The sequence below is a fragment of the Ochotona curzoniae genome, unplaced genomic scaffold (genome assembly GCF_017591425.1).
Source record: "Ochotona curzoniae isolate NIBS_2020 unplaced genomic scaffold, NIBS_Ocur_1.0 contig_3819, whole genome shotgun sequence".
NCBI lineage: Eukaryota > Metazoa > Chordata > Mammalia > Lagomorpha > Ochotonidae > Ochotona > Ochotona curzoniae.
Genome location: NW_024466004.1, coordinates 49,296,307 through 49,318,253, shown reverse-complemented (window position 1 = coordinate 49,318,253; position 21,947 = coordinate 49,296,307). Strand labels below are relative to the sequence as shown.

Here is a 21,947-nt window from a genome sequence, read left to right as displayed (position 1 = left end):
ATAAATGGGATGGACAAACGGGTAAAAAATGAGATCCTCCAATTAGTTGGAACAAAACATTGAAGGGCAAATCTATACAGCTTTAATCCATCAGTGCATAAGGGCAGAAGTATTAACAAGAAAATTTTGCAACTATAGCAACATCTCCAATAATTTTTCTAGTTATTAGCAGCAGAGGACTTTTTAACTAAAAAAATGGTAGCAAGACAAGCAGCCATAGATCTGGCCCATCAATTCATGACGTCTTATGACCACTGCATTAACTGCTATTCTAAGCTTTGTTTTTTAATATATTCTAAACTGTGAAAATATCACTGCGGTATAAGCAAATTCATCATCTGCTAGTTCCTTTGATTTATTCTGTACATCATGCTCCTCTTTTCCATATATATTTTGGTATCACTTTTTAAATTTATTAACAGTCTTTTCCCTTTAAAAAAAATCAAGTTTCCTTCAAACTCATTCCTGCATTTGCTTGTCCTAACCATAATGAATAAATTATGTATGTATGAAGATGTCAGTGTGTAGATGTGAATGATGTGAATCAGAATATATTAAAATGACACTGTCAGTCTTCTTTCAATACTAAATTGGAGCATAAATTTCTTTTTTGTTAAGAAAAAAAAACTTGAAGAAAAAGGGTATTCTCAAGTGTTGAAAATTATGTTCCAAATAAGTGTCAAAATTTGTCTAAGAAATGACAGTAAGTTTTAGATTTATAAAAGTTCCAAGAGGAAAGTACTTTCTTTTTCATATCCAGAGTAGGTGGATGCCTTCATTCTAGAAGTGCCACATGAGCAAACACATTAATAATATATAGTACCTTTGGGCCCAGTGCTGTGGCCTAGCAGCTAAAGTCCTCGCATTGAACGCCCCAGGATCCCATATGGGCACCGGTTCTAGTCCTGGCAGCTCCACTTCCCATCCAGCTCCCTGCTTGTGGCCTGGGAAAGCAGTCGAGGACAGGCCAAAGCCTTGGGACTTTGCATTGACCAGGGAGACCTGGAGGAAGTTCCTGGCTCCTGGTTTTGGATCGGCAAAGCACCAGCCACCAGCCATTGCACTCACTTGGGGAGTGAGTCATTGAACAGAAGAACTTCCTCTCTGTCTCTCCTCCTCTCTGTATATCTGATTTTATAATGAAAATAAAATAAATCTTTAAAATATATATATACATATATAGTACTTTTTCTGCAAAGGGATTTATGTGAAGTGAATCTCATTTGGCATTGCAAAGCCAGGAAAGATTTTCTTGAACAAAAATGGCCATTAGATAATAATGAACTCATACTGAAGAATTGAGAGAGTCTTTATATTAAAATATTTAATTTTCATTAAATATTAATATTTATAATATGAGCATAATTTAAATACTAGTGCTTAAAAGTTTTTGAACAGTTACTGTTTAAAAGCCATCAATGAATTAATATTTTGTTTTTGTATATTTAACTAGTGAACAATCTATTAGGAAAAGAAATATAAGAAGATGATATTTGTGCCCTTAAGAAGTGTGAAACCGGGCTGGATTTTTGCTATTCATTTTTGGCAGTTCATCACTGCTGAGTCAGTAAGCTGATGCCCAACAGTTTAAAAAGACAAGATGAGAGACAAGGGTGTTGCATTTCTTTTGGACACATATTTATCCATTGATTGATGAAACTCTCAATTTGAAATTATTTAAGCAAAATGGCAAATAAATAAATTTCTTATAAATAATAAAGATAATTAAGAAATGTAGTCATTTAGAATTTTAATTATGTATAATATCCACTAAATGCCAATGTGCCTTTATTTCAAATTCCAGCATTTACAGGAAATGCCACCCCAGAAGTTTTCATTGATGAAAGGAAAATTGATGTCTTTCCAGGAAAAATAGCTCTTATTTTTTGAGTACTTAAGAAACATGAGTAAAGGGGGTAGATAAAATAGTATACTTTACTATCAGAACTCCTTAATCTTTAAAATAGATTTCTTTCTTTCTTACTCTCTGAAGATCCCACCTTGCATGGAGAACACAAGAGCTAGAAAATAAATTTAATCAAGCAAAAAGTTGGGTAGAAGGATGTCTGAAGAGCTTTTGGTTTTTATTTCAAATAGCCTGGGAGTTGTCAATAACAAGTGAGCACTCTGAGTTTGTAAAAAACAATTTGGTTAAGCACTAAGAAAATTAATATCTAACCAAATAGACTGCAACACCAAGCCTAGCTGTGGGATAACCAGCCCAGAAGCCCATTTATTAGAGTATCTGCTAAAACTTTGGGAGTCAGATTCCTATAGAAACATTGAAGTTTGAAATTAAGAGGTTAATGGAAAGTGCTATACACATTCAATAGGAAAATTTTGTCTAAGCCTTAAGCAAATATTTCCAAAAATACATGTGACCCATAAATCTGTTTATTCCAAAGGTACAATCTATACTTTAAATTTATACAAATGTTTAAAATTTGTATGTTATCATAAAAGAAAATGTTCTCCTGTTATCTTCAATTATTATGATTATGGAAACATAATAAATTATTACAATATTGTGTATGTTCACAAACTCTCTTAAAACACTAATTTTGGACTAACTTCAATAACAAAGTGAGAACTGAAATAAAGTTATTATTTTGGCTATATCAAACAGCCATGTTTGTTTTTTTAACATAACATGAGGTGATTGTGCATAATTTTTCCATATGAAATCTCAGTGAGTTCACCCAGTTGTGTGTAGATGTTTTGCATGAAAATGGCTCTTTCACTAAATTTTATTTTTAACGCATACAGGGCAGTTTATTCAGGTTAACCTAGGTCTTCCAGCCATCCCCCCAGCCCAGCAGGGCTCTTGGTAGGGGAGAGTGGGAGGGCAGCTGCAGCCAAAGCTGCAACAGGAACAGCAGGGCAGAGAAAAAGAGCTCACTAAATTTTTTCAATCATTTTGGCATCAAATTCCACCATAGCAGAAACAGCTAATATGTACATGATTGCTGAAGGGCAGAAAGACAGACAAAGAGAGACACTGTCATCTGTTTCTTTCTCCAGTGCCGCTGAATGCTGGGGCTGGACCAGGCTGAAGCCAGGAACCAAGAACGTCATTTACCTCTCCCACCTGTGTGGCAGGATCAATACTTGGGGCATCATCCATTGCATCTCCGGTGAGTTACTGAGGAATCAGACTCTGAGCACAGAGGAGCTGGGGCTTGAACCAGACATGCCAGTTTAGGATGCAGGCAGCAAAAGTCGTATCATAACCCACTGCATTGTCATACTTAGCTTTTCACAATTAAAAATTGTGTCTCTTTTTGTAGTGGCTTATAGAAGATAGGAGAAACATAATCGTGTTTCTTACCCAGGAACCTTCCTAAACTCTTTTTTAGATATGTAATGTCATTGTCATATAATGAAGCATTTTTTTTCTTATTGATCCTCAATTACACTATTTCATTTTCCCCCATCAGGCTATAAAAGTACAGTATTGAAAAGAAGTTGCACATTTTATAAGCTAAATGTTCACTATTTCACTATTAAATACATCTAGTTAAGCAAATTCTTAGGCCACTAAGTATTTTTATCCTAAGTGGTTTCTAATTTTAAATTAAAGCTACTTTTTGCACCAACTGATATATAGTGATACAACTTTTCCATGTATTCTTTCACATATTTATTTCTTCATTTTAATTTTTGTCATGGCTTTAGTTTTTACATCATGTATATATAGAGATATACACATATACATGTACATATATGATATATAATATATATTTTATATGTGTGTATATATCTGATATATGTACACGATATATGATATGTATCATGATATACCATGTGTGTATATGTGATATATTTATATATATAATTTTATATCATTTTTTTCATGGTTTTAGTTTTTATAATTGGATCTCCTTTGCAGATAACTTTGCTTGATAACTCCTTAAATATTTCTGGTATAATTATTCTCAAATGTGTCCATGGATTCCAATATCCGAAACCCACACTGCTTTGTGGTTCTTATTCACACTGAACTTGACTAGCTGACTCACATTCTGAGTACTCTGCTTATGGAAAAATACCCTCAGAAGACATAAGGAATTCAAAAACACTTTGCATCTGCATCTGCCATGTTCCTAGAGAGTTTCATGATCCTGGACCACCTTGGATTACATTCAAGCCTTAGGAGTCTCTGTTCATCTATACTTTGCCTACTCAAGGTGCAGTTTCATCAGAAGATTCTGTTCTTTTCCTTACTCTCTCTTCTCTATTTCAGAGATAAATGACAGTGCTCTCAACAGTTCCCGATGCTTTAGAGGAAGGAAGGGAAAGTCTCGATTTGGCTCATTCTTACCTAAGAATGTAACTTCCTGGCCCCATCTCAGAGGAGGGGCTCTTTGATATAATCTTCACATGACAAGGACCTGGGCTTTGGCTCTGACCTTAGCACAGACATAAATAGATATTTTGGCATCAGTAAAAGTGCTTTCTGAATAAAGAATGCCTCAGGACTTCAATATTCTGCCTGTCTTTCAAGCTGCCATCCAAAATCCAGGCATGCTAGGTCCACTGACTTTTCATATCCTGAGTATTTTTAAGTTACTATAAACACACACACACACACACACACACACACACACACATTCTGTCCAGGTTGTTTTATTGTTGTCAATGGAAATGTTAAACTCAGTAAAAAAAAAAAAAAAAAAAAAAAAACAACTATCACTACCAGAAACTAGACTTAGATGTCGTTATCAAAAGCACTTTTTATCAAGAGGCTAGGTTGAGCAAATTTCACGATTATGTTTGGTTTGGGTTACATGTTTAGTTTCAGATTGATTTATAAATATCTTCTCCCCCCACCCCATATACTTCTTTACTCACGATCTCTCCACCGGTTCCAACACTTCTGTTCCCATCACCACCTGTCGGTGAACTAATTGTTCCTCATCCTCTAATATAATCCAACAATCACTTTAGGAAATTTTATCCTAAGCAGTCAGAGTTAAGTGTACCCCATGCACTCTGTAGCAGAGAAGACACATTTACCATTGTAATTGCTGTAAGGGAACTAAGCAATATGAGCAGACGTGTAGGGCAGGAAGAACAGATTCTGGCTATAACCATCTGGAGCAGCATGTACTGAGTGAGTATCAGCTATGCTCAAAGCTTGGATCACAATAACGTGTGATCAAATTCAAACCTACTATGGTATTTGTCATCCCGTCTCATAATTTGCTGTCAGGCTATCTACATTGAAAATCTTGGAGATAATACTCACCCTGCAGACCTATGTTGTATGAAACTTTGAAGCAAGGTAGCCTCTAACAAACATTTTTTATTTAAGCGATATAAATCTACTTGTGGGAAAACCATTAAGTAACTTGCTTCCTAATATTTTACAGCTTTAACCACCGAACGTCTCATGAAAAAAATGAACTCATTTCAGTCATTCTGTTGGAACACCTCTTCGGAACTTTTAAATAAATCCTGGAATGAAAAGTTCGCTAATCAGACCCCCAGCATTATTGATGTCTTCATTCTCCCTTCCGTGATTGGGATTATCTGTTTAACAGGATTTGTTGGGAACATCATTATTGTACTCACTATCATAAGGTATGGACTCTTTTCCTTCCCATTATTTATGGAATCACATGCTAAACTCCAAAAAATAAACCCATTGTCTTACAGGATTTTGCTTGATGAAGTCATGTTTGGGAAATATCAGTCTAAAATAATTACAGAATATTCCATAGTTGTTTTGTTATGCATTGAGTTTCATGGTAAGATCTGAACTTAGTACACTTTGCTGAGTATGAAAGTTTTGAGGACAGTAAGTCACAAACAGCTTCCTGATAACTTCACTTTCAAAACTTACAACTCCTGATATTCCATTTCAATTGTGACTTGTTGACTAAGAATCTCTGGGATTGGGAAGTGATCTTGGGCTGACACTGCAGTGCAAACTACCACTTTATTTCTTAGCAATAAAAGCTATCCTATGAATTGGACTGGTCGTCAAGATTCGCCTTCACATAGTTAAGCAAGAGACTCCTTCTGCACCTAAAGATGTAGGGATTCAGAGATGTTGGCCGTTCCCCTCCATGAAGACTTTCTGAACTGAGATGTATCTTCCCAGAGTCTCCCACCCAAGCCCTGAAACTGCCAGATAATTTAGTCAAGAATGTAAGTTGCAACCTGAACAATCAGAACAGACTCTTTTCACGTGTACTCCACAAAATAGATTTAAAATGACTGCACACATGTTCTATCACCACTGACATCTTTCCTATCCTGATTATTTTCACATTCAAATTGTGCTGATTTTAATCAATACAATTTGTTAAACTTTCTGTACAGATCTCTTGTAATACTTGTATCATCAGTCTTAAAATAAATTTTCTATATGTACATGATACTTCTAAAGGTTAATAGCAGAAATTGCATTAATAGATAAGTTCATTGTTACACAAAAATTTGAAATCTATGCATAATGTTTAATAATTACATTTTTTCATAAATTTTGAGAAACTCTTATATGTATGGATTATAAATTATTTCTTCACCAAAAATAAACCCATCTTTTAATTTGTTTTTCATGAATTTTGGGGTTTTTGTATATATTATAAAAGATGTTCTAGAGTACTACTTAAAATGCATTTGAGAAGTGATGCCAGCACTAAGGTAGAGGATTAACTTGCTCAGCCACTGTGCCAGACTCAACCTTGATATTCTCTAATTCCAAATTCCAGGCTCTTTTCTTCCACATTAGTGAAAGCAAATTCACAAAAAAATTGAAAAGCTGGTTGGTAGATTCAAATGGTGGATAGAAGAATATTCTCCAGGACCAAATGCGAGAAAGAGCAGCTCATACTTGGTAATGGAAATGATACTCACTAATCCTCAGGAAGCTCATAACCAGCCACTTCCCACCAATGGCTTCTCATCAGCCAGCTCCTTTCAGATGCTTTGCTCATTACTTCTGTTAGATACAGAAAATCAAAGATTTTTATATGACATCCATAACATGATATACTCAGGATGTTAGAATTTTTAACTAATTCAAGCATTTCATTTCATATCCTATAAAGCTACTTTTGAGCATTCATAATTTAAAATTAATTTTTAAATGCTAGAAAACAGGTTAGATGTTTAACCTAGAGTTTCAGTTGTTGCTTAGGATACTCAAATACCTATGGAAGTGTTGGACTGAATGCCTAACTATGGCTTCTGAGTCCAGCTTCCTGTTATTGTAGAAAGCAGAAGTGATGGCTTAAATAGTTGAATTCCTGTGACTGTGTGGTAGACCTGGATTGAATTCCTAACTCCAATCCCAGCTGTTGCAGAATTTGGAAAGTGAACCATTGGAAGAGAGTGTTTTGTCTCTCTCTTTCCCTCCCTCCTTCAAATTAGTAAGTAAATGAATGACTTGAGTGCTGGGAACAATTGTTCTCAGGGTGTATTAGTAGAATCTATGATATGCCCAGCACTGTGTTAGGCAAATATCAAAGAATATAATACCATTCCCTGACTCTAAAATCATCATGATATAGTGGAGAACATAGGAATAATGGAATAATTTGAAAAATAGTACGGGACATTAATAAGGAGTTAGGTGGTAAAAGACTAATCAAATAATGAATTCCAGGAAGGAAAAAGGGAAGTAACCAATTATTATCAGGAAGTCTCGAGAAAACAATAACATTGAGCAGAAAAGTTATAGTAAAAAAACACAGAAATGCTCCTAACTCACCTATTGGGAGGTTGTACTTGGTCCCTTTTGTTTTTCCTTCTTAGGAAGAAAGGAAGGAGATGGTTTCACAGACATCACGAGGCTCTCTGCTGGAAGCTGTAGCCACAGTGGGATTAGGACCATGAGCGGGGGCTGCAAAAGGGGATACACGGGAGGGATGTTGTCACTGTTTATGACTTCTGCTTTCCTGTTCTCCAGTTTCCCATCATTGCTTCCTATGAAACAAAACTCTCAGCAGCAAGGTGACAGGGGTCCTATAACAAAGCTCAGGAAGGGTGAGAAACAGATTTAAGAACTGTTTGTGAAAGAAGAGGACCCAGCCTGCATGCATTTACTATCATGCTTTATCAATATTTTTTAATCCATAACATGAATTGTTACTTATGTCTGTAAAAGTTAAATAGAAAAAATAACAAAGAATAAAGTGAAAAATGCAGTCACATTATTACTACCACCACATCGATAGTCATTATCATAAAAACACACTGTTTATTCCTGCATAATTTTAAGCAAATGTTTAAATAAATCTGGGGTCATGATACACATATAAGTGATATTCCTTTTGAAATTTAATATATTAAGTATTTTCTCATTTTACTAAAATATTCTTCCAAATTGTTGCTTATAACATCTCTATCATTGTCTTTGTGGAATTTTGGAGTACTCTAACTTATTTTTAATCATTCCTCAAATTCATCAATATTAGATATGGTCATGTTACTCACATGGAAAACATACTAGCCCAAATTATTATTGGTCTTTTATTTTAAATATTTAAATCATGAGAAATGACAATCTAATCAAGTCAGCAGAAAATCTGAAGACAAATCATATCTTTAAGAAGAATGTCAGCTGTAAGTTAGAAAGCAAAAGATTTAATTATTTTTATTTCTGTGGTGTCACCTAAAATAGATAAAGCAATAAAATATCTAATGGGCTATTTACATTACCCTTGGCCATTATCTGCTGCCTTGGCACGTGCATTCTCAGATTTCATCTCCTTGGATCATTCTGATATGAGCCGCCAGCCTGGGGCAAAGAATCAACCTGCTTTATTAATGCCATCCACATGACCGGAATACAGTTCTTGATGGACTCTGTGGTAGTCACTCCCTAACACAGTGTGTGTGGCCAAGGCCTGGGCAAAATATGTCTTCACCAAGCCTCATGTTTCACATGAAGATGTAACAGCTTAGAAATGAAGTTCATAGTGTAGAATTTGCAGCCAATGAAAGATAAATGTTCACAGTAGCTTCCAAACATTAGAACAATAACACAGACCTAGTATAAACCAGCAACTGTGGTTTCAGCTTAGAGCTGTCTCTGATGAGTTCTTTGAATGTTCATTTGCCCCTAGTTCAGATGCTATTCCTGCCAAGTGACTTCCCTGACAGTAATCAGGGGAAAGGATAACAGGTGCTTTGTGCTACCGTGCTTGTCTCTAGTTTTCTCTTAACAAATGTAACTGTACATGTCTATACTGTAAGTAAACTCTTTGAGGACAGGGTTCAGACATTATTGAGCATTGCAGCCCCAAAGTACAAATGTGACTTACAAAGAACAGATCATCAAAAAGTTTGTGGGGAAGGTATATTATGAAAAAAAAAATAAGCAGGCATTCAGCTTTATGGAAAATTTATCCTTATGAAGAATTTATTTTTATTTGAAACTCAGAGTTACAGAAAGAGAGAAAGAGACCTTACATCTATGAAGGGGCCCAAAGTCTTAGCCCATATTTCACTGCTTTTCCTAGGCCACAAATTGGAAGCGGATGGGAAGAAGAACAGCTGGGACTCAATCTGGCAGTTGTGTGACATGCCAGGTTGATAGGGTGTAGTTCTAGCCACTATGCAACAATACCTGTCCCTAAAACCTACCTTTTAATTATGCTTTTCTACAAACTTTTTGAGACCCCCTGGAATAACTGGTGCTTAATAAAATGGTTAGTAAGAGCATCTTCCAGATAAAGGTGATCCCTATGTATTATTGGATATCAGCACCTTGAAGATATGGATCAATTGAATTTTAAACTTAGATTCCTGCTCTCAGAAAATTCCTTCACCAACAGATAAGAATACCACACCATGGTAGCACTGCATTCACTACTCCTAGCAGTAAACATAAACTCATTCTCAGCACTGTCTACTAGTTCATTCATTTCAGATTCATCTCTTCACTGTCTAGCTTTCAAGGTTTTCATAGTGGTCTTAATAAAGTTAAAATTTTCTGGAATATTTCTAATGGTTGAAACCTTAATGTAGCTAAAACTACAGTGGGGAAAAATGCACTGTACAATGGAAACCATTTATTTTCATTTTTCAGGTGTTTTGGTTCCTAGGAATGAGTTGTTTCCTCCGTGTGCTTAAAGTTAGTGTAATTTATTGCTGTGGAGAAAATTGCCCCAAAGCTTACTGGCTTGAAGCAATAAACATTTACGATCTCACACAGTTTCTGGGGGTCAGGAATCCAAGAGCAGTTTAGCTGGTTTGTGGTGACTTGGAGGCTCTCATAAATTTCAGTCAAGCCATTCTCCTGGGCTAGAATCCTCTGAAGGCTCGGCCTGGGCTTCTGGCTGTACTGCAAGGTGTTGGCTAATCAACCAGCAATCATTAGCAGAAGGCTCAGTTTCTATCCACGTGGAGCTCTCTCTGCTGTTGCTAGAGCATCTTCATAACATGGTAGCTGGCTTCCAAGGTAAAGGCAGCTCCAAAAGTGAGCAAAGAGAAAGCTCCACAAGGCCCATGTGTCTTCATTTAAAATAACCACACACTGTCACTGCTACCGTATTCGAAACAAGTTATTGAATTCAACATTCAGAGAGAAAACTGGATTCAACCAATTCAAAGGAATATCAGTGAATCCCTGAACATATTTTGAAGTAACCACAGTTAGTTATCAGACAAATTGTTCAAGATTGTGCCTTTCTCTGCGCATTTGTATAGGTTTTCCCTTAACTTGCAAAATTCATCAAAATTTTATGACAGTTGACATATATTGAAGAGGGTGCTTGCTTTCAATATCACTCCTCAGTTTGTCTCCATTTCTTTCAGATCGAGGAAAAAAACAATCCCTGACATTTATATCTGCAACCTGGCTGTGGCTGATTTGGTCCACATCATTGGAATGCCTTTTCTTATCCATCAGTGGGCCCGGGGAGGAGAGTGGGTTTTTGGAGGCCTTCTCTGCACTGTTATCACATCCCTGGATACCTGCAACCAGTTTGCCTGTAGTGCCATCATGACTGTAATGAGCATAGATAGGTAAGTGAAGACACTGAAACATCTCAATTCAGAATCTTCTATACTCCCCTATGTTCTTTTCAACTGCAACACTCTCAGAGTTGGATTACAATAACAAAGCTTTGCTTCCTTTGCTTGCTTTATTGTACTTCAGGATACTACATAATTCATACAATACACATTATGCAAAAGCGCATGTGCACATAGTTATTTGTCTTAGTGTTCCCTGCTCCTCATCAGTGAGTCCCAGAGTCTTTGTCCACTCTTACATCCCCCCCAAATGTTGATGATTAAATAAGTATCTGCCTTGAAGAATGCATTAAACCTCCTATGTCCATTAGGACTTTTTCCTGAGCTCTGTATTATTCACCTTTGCAAGTGGCATTCGAAGTGAGGAAGTGACAAAAAGTTCTTCGGGCAAATGGCGGAATAGCAAGGTTCGAACAAATCATTCACTTTGGCAGAAATGAGCAATATTGCTAACATTTTATCCTTTGATTTCATCCAGAAATATGACTAACTTCTTCCCCAGCAGTAGTCCTGACCACATTACAGGCAGCCACGATTCTGAATGCAGGTGCAATGTGTAGAATTAGGGGCAGCTAAAATCCCTTGCTAGAATCCTCTCCCTGTTTACCCAGAGGTCCCTTAGCCAAGTGTAAAACATTCTGCTTCTCAAGATGCTGGAGTAAAAGTTACCCAAATCCTTGTTAGTGGAGTGCAAACTAGAACAATTGCTATAAAGATTCCTCAGATATCTGAAAATAGATCTATGCCAGCTCCAGCAATTTAACTCCTGGGAATTTAGCTAAACAAAATGAAATTTGCATTTGAGATTTATCAGTTCCCTCATGTTTATCTCAGCTCAATTTACAATAGCAAAAATATGGAATCAATGCAGATGCCCCTGAATAATGATGGGACAAAGAAAATGTGGTGAACATGCCACATAAGGAATACTATTCAGCCAGAAAAAGAATGAAATCTTGTCTTTTGCAACTAAGCAGATCCAATTGGAAAGCATTATGTTTCATGAAATAAGCCAGTGCCTAAAAGACAAATATCACAGATTTTCCCTGATCTATGATAACTAACACAGAAGGACCAAAAAAAAAAAAAATCTATTTGGAGTAAGATTGACATTCTGGGACTCGATTATTACTACTTGCAAGCTTTGTCTACATCCCTGAGGAATAATAGGGCTTTTTTTCTACTCTCTATATGTTGATATTCTTATCTAATGAACTTCAGACCTGTGACTGTGACGTGAAATGCAAATATACTATTGCAAATATTAGGGGTGAAAGAGACAAGGAAGAAGGACAGTGTGTTAGGAATGCTGGCAGGAGGTGGTAGGGTGGGAAGTATCACTATGCTACTAAATCTGTATCATGAAATACCTGAAAGTTGTTCACTTTATATAAACTGTTTTTTAAAATATCAAACAGATCAAATAGTAACAACTACAAAAATCCTGCCCCTTGTGCAATTAAAGAGAAAGACAAGGAATTTTTCATTGTTCTGGGAGAAAAGTGATCATTAAAACCTTCTTTTTTTTTTTTCACCTAATTTCTACTACTTTCCATCTCCCAGCAAAACTGTCCTTTCTCAAATACATTCTTTTAAACACCAGCTCTCATTTTCATCCTTTAGCTTTCAGTTACTTCTAAAAATATATTCTTGGATTTGCTCCAGGACAAAATATATTTGATGTGTCAGGATTTCAAGTTTGATTGATGGTTTTCCTTTTTCTCTGAATCTAAAATGTAAAAGAAAAAAAAAAAGAAAGAAAAAGAAAAGCCCCACTCCTCAATGAAATAACTCCATTTCTTCCCTCTGGATTCTGGCCTAGAGTCCCAGAGGATTTTGCATTAGTTTGCATCATGCTGTTTCAGTCTCTCTGTGGCTCTGTGAACTGAACAGTACAGAATCTGAGGACATGCTGGTAAAGCCAGATGAGCTTGTGTCTGTCTGATGTTCCTGCATCCCTCCTGCTGGGGAATCTTGGCTCAGTCCCCACACTGTCCTTCCTCATCTACATCAGAAAGTCGTAAGGGGACAGAGAGAAAAAGCAAAGTTTTCTAGAACCTCAATTGCAGGAAGCACTTCTGTAAAGAAAAAGAGTTTGCAGTGTAGCATTTTACCATTATCAGTATGTTTGGGGCAGTAACAGCTATTTCTGTGAGTGGTTTATTCAGACTTGCAGGGTCAAGAGTTGTTTTCTCTACAGGTACCAGCCAGCTCTTAAAAAATATAACTTTCTTTTGCCCTGATAGAGCTGTGCTTCAAGGAAGATAATAATACTAATAATTTACTCTTGCTACGAACCTTTCATCCTTGGAGCTCAGTGCTTTTATTGATTGTTTCCAAACCCTTCTTAACTGGCTTTGCAGGTACTTGGCCCTCGTCCAACCATTTCGACTGATGAGTTGGAGAACAAGGTGCAAGACCATTCGCATCAATTTGGGCCTTTGGGCAGCTTCCTTTATTCTGGCATTGCCTGTCTGGGTCTACTCGAAAGTCATCAAATTTAAAGACGGCGTTGAGAGTTGTGCTTTTGATTTAACATCCCCTGACGATGTACTCTGGTAAGTTGTTAAAACTTAAGAAAAATAGAGTTGAATTAAGTTGTGAGGTACTTCATCCTCCTTGTCCACACATGGGCAGCCTCCTGGAGGGTCCTTGGAGAGTCTCTTCCTACTCGTCTCCTTGCTTCGTCTTCTCCTGTACGCAACCCATGTGATAGCTTGATTTTTAAGGAGAATACTCTTTTGAAAAAGATTTTGAATTTGATCACGTAACCTAGGTGGGTACAAATATATTTAAATATGGATTTTAAAGATCCATGCCAGACAGACCAGGCTAGAGTGCAGCAATTCGGCAAGGAGCATTTCCAAAAGATTTTAAGAATTACCCAGATTCAAATTTCAACAATTTTCCATTGTAGTCTGCTTGAATTGTGATAAACTCTTCCCCCAAAATACTTACTAGTTCCAATACCCAACCCCAGACTATGAATATTACCTTAATTGAAAGTAAATCCTTTCAAATCTCATGTTTACAAAAGTCTGTGTGAGTGGCAGTCTTGGCTGAGGCAGCCTTACCAGAGCATTGTCATTGGAATAGACTGTAAACAGTAGAACTCTACTTCTTGTTCTCCTGGAGGCTAGAACAGGACCCTGGTGTCAATGTTACTGCAAAAATGGTATAAAGGAGATGAAGACTGCCTTGGTTCTGGTCACACCTGAAGGATTTTCCACATAGACATCAACGTGAACAAAAGCAAGATTTCTCAAGTCAGAAATCTGCCACAGCAGTCAGGTGGGGAACCTTTAAAACAGACTGATCTGAAAATCTGATCAGGCTGGAAACCTAGAGGAATAAGGGTGGTACTATTGATCTTGCCAATGGTAGCTTTGGAGTAAAAGCAGGCATTCCACACTCTTAAACAGATGTCACTACTTCACTGCTATTGACATTGATAAGCCTAGAAATTGGCATTTGGAGGATTCAAGCATCCTATACACTTTCAGAACATCTAGCATCTTTTTCATTCCAACAGGGACCTGACCTTGTCTACAGACTCCTTGCATCAACATGATCAGTTTGTGGTTCACGTCCCCTTGTGGGTTTCATAACTGCCAAAGTCTCCTGCACCTTCATGTAGCAGGGAACCAAGAGACAGGAAATAAGCTCTTCAATTATCTTTTTATGATGGCCTTAATTCCTTTAATTAATTCCCACATGCGTGCACACACACACACACACACACACACAGCCTAATATCATCGCATTGAGTGTTAGACTTTCTTTTTTTTAAAGATTTATTTTTATTATTTTTTCATTGGAAAGGCGGATATACAGAGAGGAGAGACAGAGAGGAAGATCTTCCGTCCGATGATTCACTCCCCAAGTGAGCGCAACGGGCCCATACTATGGATACTATGCCGATCCGAAGCCAGGAGCCTCTTCCGGGTCTCCCACACGGGTGCAGGTTCCCAAAGCGTTGGGCCGTCCTCGACTGCTTTCCCAGGCCACAGGCAGGGAGCTGGAAGGGAAGCGGGGCTGCTGGGATTAGAACCAGCGCCCATATGGGATCCCGGGCGTGCAAGGCGAGGACCTTTAACCACTTGCGCCACCGCGCCAGGCCCAGAGTGTTAGACTTTCAAGTACAGGGCTAACGTTGTGTCACAGTGGGATAAGCTGTCACCTATAATGTCATCAAGCTGCTGCCTACAACGTCAGCATCCCAGAAGGGTGACAGTTTAAGTCCCAGCTGCTATACTTCAATCTGGAACCCTGCTAATGTCCTGAAAAGGCAGGAAAAGATGGCCTATGTACCTTGGCCCCAGTAATCGTGTAGGATACCTGAATGAAGTTCTTGGATCCTAGATTCAGTTTGGCTCAGCCCATGGCATTGCAGCCATTTAAGAAGCTAATTAGTAATTGGAAAAGCTGCCTGTCTGTGTCTCTGACTCTCTCTCTCTCTCTAATTCTCAAATAAGTAAGTAGATCTTTAAAAAGAATTTTTAAAAAATGAAGCATTCCAAAGGATCCATGGAGGCTGGAATTTTAAAAGATTTCAAATACAAATTTGGGAATTATACAATGAGGGTTATACAAAGATGCAGTACATAATAGTACAACAAAGCTAGGACTGGTTATTCTTACACCAGCATCAACTATGCTCACAGACAGCATCATCAACCAATTAACAGGTGAAATGGCACTTACTGATTAAAAGCCCCAATTTAACTGAAAGCAGAGCACTGAACTTCAAATGGTGCTCTCTTCTGACTTCAGCCTATATTTTAGAAACACCAAAGGCTAGGTGTGAGCATGGGCAACAGCTTTTGTAGTTGCTACATTGAATTGGTTATCTTAATATTCTGAGGTTGTAGCATCTGTGACTCCTACTAGCATCAAGTCTTTAGAGTGAACTGACTCTGGAACTACCCTGTTGCATTTGGAGCCCTTCTCATCTTAGGTGTACCACCCTGTCAACCTGTGTTCATTTCCCTTCATTGAGAGGAAGATTCTCCCAGGAAATAAGACACCCAGTACCTGTGGAAGAATGGAGGGGACTCACCTTAGTTCTTCCTGGAGCAGAATGAAGGAAAGACAGACTGATTTCCCACAAGATCTCCATACCCTGGAGCCTAGAGTACATGCATGGGTTCTGGTACAAGCATCAATTGCTTGCCTGATTCAAATGGCACATCTGCCACTTACTGAGTAACTTTGGGCAAGTCACACAAGTCTTCTATGCTTCAGTTTTTTCCTCTGTAACATAAGGATACTAATCCTATATTCATGGGGTTGCACAGATTCAGTGGGTGAAAATAGGCAGAGCTATGCAACAATTACTACCTACTACTGCTTGCCATTATGAATAACACTAATGATAGTAAGAGTAAGAACCCTCACCTTCTCTGCACTCAATATACTTGCTTGGAAAGCAAAATGACAAACCTATTGCTAGTAAAAACTGGTGTGAGAAAGTACCCAAAGACCCTTAGCTTATACTCAAGGACTTTGACCTTAAACCCTGAAAATTTTTTTAAAAAATCCTACCTCATAAACTGTAGAAACTGGTTCTTTAAAGACAGGCTATAACAGTGATGTTCTATCTCTCTTTCTCTCTCTCCTCCCTTATTCCCTCCCTCTCTCCTCTCTTTCTCCTCACTTTACAGGTATACACTTTATTTAACAATAACAACATTTTTCTTTCCTTTACCATTGATTTTGGTGTGCTATATTTTAATTTTATGCTATACTTGGGAGATGTATCAACAGAATAAAGATGCCAAATGGTAAGTGTGTGCCTTATTTTGCTGAATTTCTTAACTGTTCTGATATCCTAAAACATCCACAACAAAAATTTAAGCAATGATTACCTGAAATATATCCCCACTTAGATCCTTGGGCATTGATATGCCTATAAAAAAGGTATTTTCTGAAAATAGGACATATTCTGAGACAGTTATTTCAAGATCTGTCAGTGACATACTGAAGTTATTGATCAGTGATTTCACTGAAATGTAAGCAGAGCATAATAGTCTATTTAAATAGAATTTGTATGTTATCGACTGTATTGTTTAAATTTTTACAGAGTTGTATACATATGCAAATATAGATTTTTCTGTATAACTTCTCAGATTTTTTTTTAATTTAGAAGAGAAGGGTTTCCTTAATGTTACAGGGAAACTAATTAGGAATAAACAAAACCAAAAACTGACTTAAAATAGATAAACTTAAGAAGTATCTTTGAAGCTCTTGTCCCTAAGGCTTCATGGACAATTTATAGTATAATTAACTTGCAATTATGCATACTAAGGTTTTCAAATGAATATATAACCTAATTATATAACACATTGTGCAAAAAATAAGTCATTATTAAACTTCATCTTTTGAATAGGTTTTCATGTTTCCTTTGGAAGGCAGGTTGCTAAGTTTCCCTGAACATCATCTGCAACATTGTAAAGAACAAAAAAAAAATGAATATATGTGACAAATGAAGTCGCTATTAATCAAAGTCTGTGGCAAACCCTGGAACCAAAAGCTTAATTAATCTATCAGCTCCCAACATTTCTTTCCACTTAACTTCATGAAATTCATTAGCAGTCCTATATTAGTAAAGGGTAGAGTACTTAGGAAAGGAAAGGGCAACAACCACAGTTATAGCAACACGTTAGTTTCAAAACATATAAAAGCAAATTGGTGAGAAAATAACTCTCCTCCTAACATTTTCCTTGGAAATGCCAAGAGCATCTTACAAAACAAAGCTGCTGCCATCCAGGAATGCTTTAAAATGCAAGAAGTAGAGGAGCCATGGCACCTACTCTGATAAACTGCAAAGGAATCATTGTCTTAAAAGGATTTTCACTCCTAGGCCTTTCTGTTATTCCCAGGGCCACTTCCACCATGTGCCAGGGAAACGTTTTAAAATGTCTAAATATGACCTAGTATGATAAAATCTGGAAATTTCCAATTACTTTTTGATGCTTTTAATCTACCTTCAAACTATATAAAAGTACAAAGAGAGTACAGAGTTCTTCCACTATCAAATATCATAGTGCCTTATTATGATGCATACGTTTCTCCATTAAAATCTTTCTGTTCCAAAGTTCAATCCAGGTTAATACTTTGATTTATGTGTCAGGTCTCTCTGGTCTGTGACATTGTCTTACTCTATCTTCTCTGGTATGACTTCTATAGCCTTAGGAAGCACTGGCCTTCTACCCTATGGAATGTTCTCCAATAGGTTTTCTTTACACTGCAACACCATAAGATCATAGTTATATATTCTTGGGGGGAAAAATCTTCTTGTCACAGTGTAGCAAATTTCACACAATAGCAACATGACATCATTACTGATCTTGGCTTGGTCACTTGGGTGGATAATGTTTTTCAGGTTTCTTCACTGTTTATCTTTTCTCCTATTTTTCTTTGAAATTGAGTCTGTAAGTAAAGCCCATACTGAAGGGAGAAGAGAGAAGGTTGGAATCGGTTTCTTCTGGAAAGGGGTGTCTGAATATGTTCAAAGGAGAAGACTGAATAGGAATATGAAATTAAGCTTTGTATTTCACCAAAAGGCCACTGTTAGGTTGTCAAAAAAATCTGCAAAATTGTTATCCCATAATTTCCATGTTTTCTCATGTTCTATCTGAATGTTTTCCTTTGCAGCTATAATCCCAGTGTGCCAAAGCAGAGAGTGATGAAGCTGACAAAGATGGTGCTGGTGCTGGTGGCAGTCTTCATCCTCAGCGCCGCCCCTTATCACGTGATACAGCTGGTAAACTTGCAGATGGAGCAGCCCACGCTGGCCTTCTATGTGGGCTATTATCTCTCCATCTGTCTCAGCTATGCCAGCAGCAGCATTAATCCTTTCCTCTACATTTTGTTGAGTGGAAATTTCCGAAAACGTCTGCCTCAACTACAAAGAAAGTTAAATGATAAGGAAATCAACAATTTGGATGACACCCTGAAATCAAGCTTTTAGAATAGTGCATGAACTGGGCCCGGTGCGGTGGCACAGTGGTTAAGGTCCTCGCTTTGCACACCCGGGATCCCATATGGGCGCTGGTTCTAATCCCGGTGGCCCCTCTTCCCATCCAGCTCCCCGCTTGTGGCCTGGGAAAGCAGTCAAGGACAGCCCAAAGCTTTGGGATCCTGCACCCACGTGGGAGACCTGGAAGAGGCTCCTGGCTTCGGATCGGCATAGTATCGGCCCGTTGCGCTCACTTGGGGAGTGAATCATCGGACGGAAGATCTTCCTCTCTGTCTCTCCTCTCTGTATATCTGCCTTTCCAATAAAAATAAAATAAATCTTAAAAAAAAAAAAAAGAATAGTGCATGAACTGCCAAGAGTTGAACAGCCAGGTTTTCTGTTACTGGTATTTCCAGAAAAGGCAGCTGAACCAGTATATCTCTACTCATTCTTGTTGTGCAGGTATGATTTTTTGGAGACTTAGAACAGAATGTAACCATTTGAATGCAATGAATTTAATATGTTAACCGCACCAACTAATAAATGTTGGCCTCTGTTGGATGTGGGGAGTAGATTAGTCTCTGATCTCTAAGTTCTGTGATTCTATATGCCCTGATAAAATAACCATCACTTCAGTGCTTACTAAGGAGCCTGAACTTGCCCTCCACACTGTGGTTTCATGGTACCAATACAGCCTTCGAGGTTTCTGGGGAGGTATCATCTTACAGTGAGTTCTGAAATCTGGCCATTCATATTTACAAAACAATCAGTTTTATGTGTGCAATCTAAGTCCTTATATAGCCAAGTCCTACCTTTCACGACAACAGCTAGCATTTACTGCACATCTGCAATGTGTGAGACTACATGTAACAAGCTATGAGGTTATCATTGCTCCTATGTTTTCTAGGGCTCAGAGAGGTGATCATATAGTTCTAATGCTGCATAGGTAAGGGACAGCTGACTGAAATCCTGGTCTGCCTGCTTGTCTTTTCTATTGCACACTTTGGTGGTCAGGACCTAACACTGGAAAGAGACATTAAATTTGGTTTCCTTTGCTTTTTCCTACAGTCCCACAAGAAAACAACTGAAACCTAAAAGAAATGAGTTGGTGGTTCAGCAATATTCTTTTGTATTTAGTTTTGTTTTCATACTTTCTATCTAAAATATAATGTCATTTTAATCTTAGTGCTTCACTTAAGAACATTAAATATCATTAAGAAATTTTAAGTTGTGCTGTAAGTTTATTCAAGAACAACAGAAGCCAGGAGCTTCAGCCAGGTCACTCAAATGGGTACAGTGGCCTATGAATTTGGACCATCCTTCACTGCTTTCCCTGGCCATTTGCAGGGAACTGGATCAAAAGTACAGCAGTCTTGGGCCCGGTGGTGTGGCCTAGTGGCTAAAGTCCTCATCTTGAACCCACAGGGATCCCATATGGGCAGCTCCCAGCAGCTCCACTTCCCATCCAGCTCCCTGCTGTGGCCCGGGAAAGCAGTCGAGGATGGCCCAAAGCCTTGGGATCCTGCACCCATGTAGGAGACCCAGAAGAAGTTCCTGGATCCTGGCTTCGGATCAGCATAGCATCGGCCGTTGCGCTCACTTGGGGAGTGAATCATCAGACAGAAGATCTTCCTCTCTGTCTCTCCTCCTCTCTGTATATCTGACTTTCCAGTAAATAAATAAATCTTTAAAAAAAAAAAAAAAGTAGAGCAGCTCGACTCAAACCATAGAGGAGGCGCAGGTGGAGAGTCTACTCACTGTACAACAATGCTGGCTCTAATGTGTTTTCTATTTTTACCCATCATTTTCATACATATTTACTTTCAAGTCAAACTAGTAATGATCAACTCTACTAGTAATGATCATTGTCCAGTAACACCTGAATATTCATCTTTAGGTATAATCATAACTGTGTCTCTTCTCTATGTTTACTCAATTTCAGGTCTCCCACTTGAACTCTGATCACCAATTAATATAAATAAATGAATAAAGTAATTTACTTCTGGCTTCTAGATTTTATTTTTCACATATAAAGGATTTTTTAATGTTTTAATTTTTTTTTTACCTGAGATTCAGGAAGACATAAGGCAGACCAGAAGAGAGCACCCAACCACTGGTGTACTCTCGTAGTGCCTGCAAAGGACAAGGCTGGCACCAAACCCATTCTCCACCAAGGTCTTCAGTATTAAGTGTTTCCTACTTTCTTAATATAAATAGTTTTTGTTGAACTAACATTAAAGATATCTAAATGTGACCAAAAGTATGAAATCAATCATTATCATACCAGATTCTCAATAGTCTAAGTCACCATATTATGCTTTAAGTCCCAAAACTTGGTATTTGCTATGGGTTGTAATCTCAGAGGGTCATTAAACTTTGGGACTAAAAGATGTTCCAGAAATTAACAAATATATTACAGATGAGAAAAATGAACTCCAAATAAATTTTTTCTAAGCATAATCCCATATGTATCTAGAGACACATAACTCATGAGCAGCTAGAAACCAGCCCTGAGCTCTTTACACAGAACTGGACTCATTCCAGGGGCAGTAGAAACAGCCAGTTGAGAATACTGCAGTAGATGCATAAGCTACAACACATTTTCAAAATTTAGTGAGGAAATCAAATTGTATAGTTATATCTTTTAAATGCAGAATTAAAAACTGGCTTCACAATTTCCTGGGGTTTCTTATCAGGTTTGGCACAGATTGACATCCCATTCATTTCTCAAAGTTCTATGGGATCAGCTCAATGGAAAACAAAGATCAGCAATATTTTCTTTTACAACTGCCAACATTTTGTTGACACCTTTCGACCTAAAGAATTTAGTTAAGGGCCCAGTGTGATAGCCTAGAGGTTAAAGTCTTCACCTTGCATGTGCCGAGATCCCATATGGGTGCCAGTTCTAATCCTGGCAGCCCTGCTTCCCATCCAGTCCCCTGCTTGTGGCCTGGGAAAGCAGTAGAGCATGGCCCAAAGTCTTGGGACCCTATACACA

At 37.8% G+C, this 21,947-nt stretch overlaps 1 protein-coding gene across 1 annotated transcript; it reads left to right on the top strand.

Moving 5' to 3' along the window:
• Nucleotides 1-5,375: 5,375 nt before the first annotated feature.
• On the top strand, nucleotides 5,376-18,972 carry MCHR2 (melanin concentrating hormone receptor 2). Its single transcript, XM_040983109.1, has 5 exons — nucleotides 5,376-5,583; nucleotides 10,771-10,980; nucleotides 13,353-13,547; nucleotides 16,653-16,772; nucleotides 18,646-18,972. The coding sequence occupies exons 1-5, from the start codon at nucleotides 5,393-5,395 to the stop codon at nucleotides 18,959-18,961; spliced, it is 1,032 nt and encodes a 343-aa protein (XP_040839043.1). The 5' UTR covers nucleotides 5,376-5,392; the 3' UTR covers nucleotides 18,962-18,972.
• Nucleotides 18,973-21,947: the final 2,975 nt, after the last annotated feature.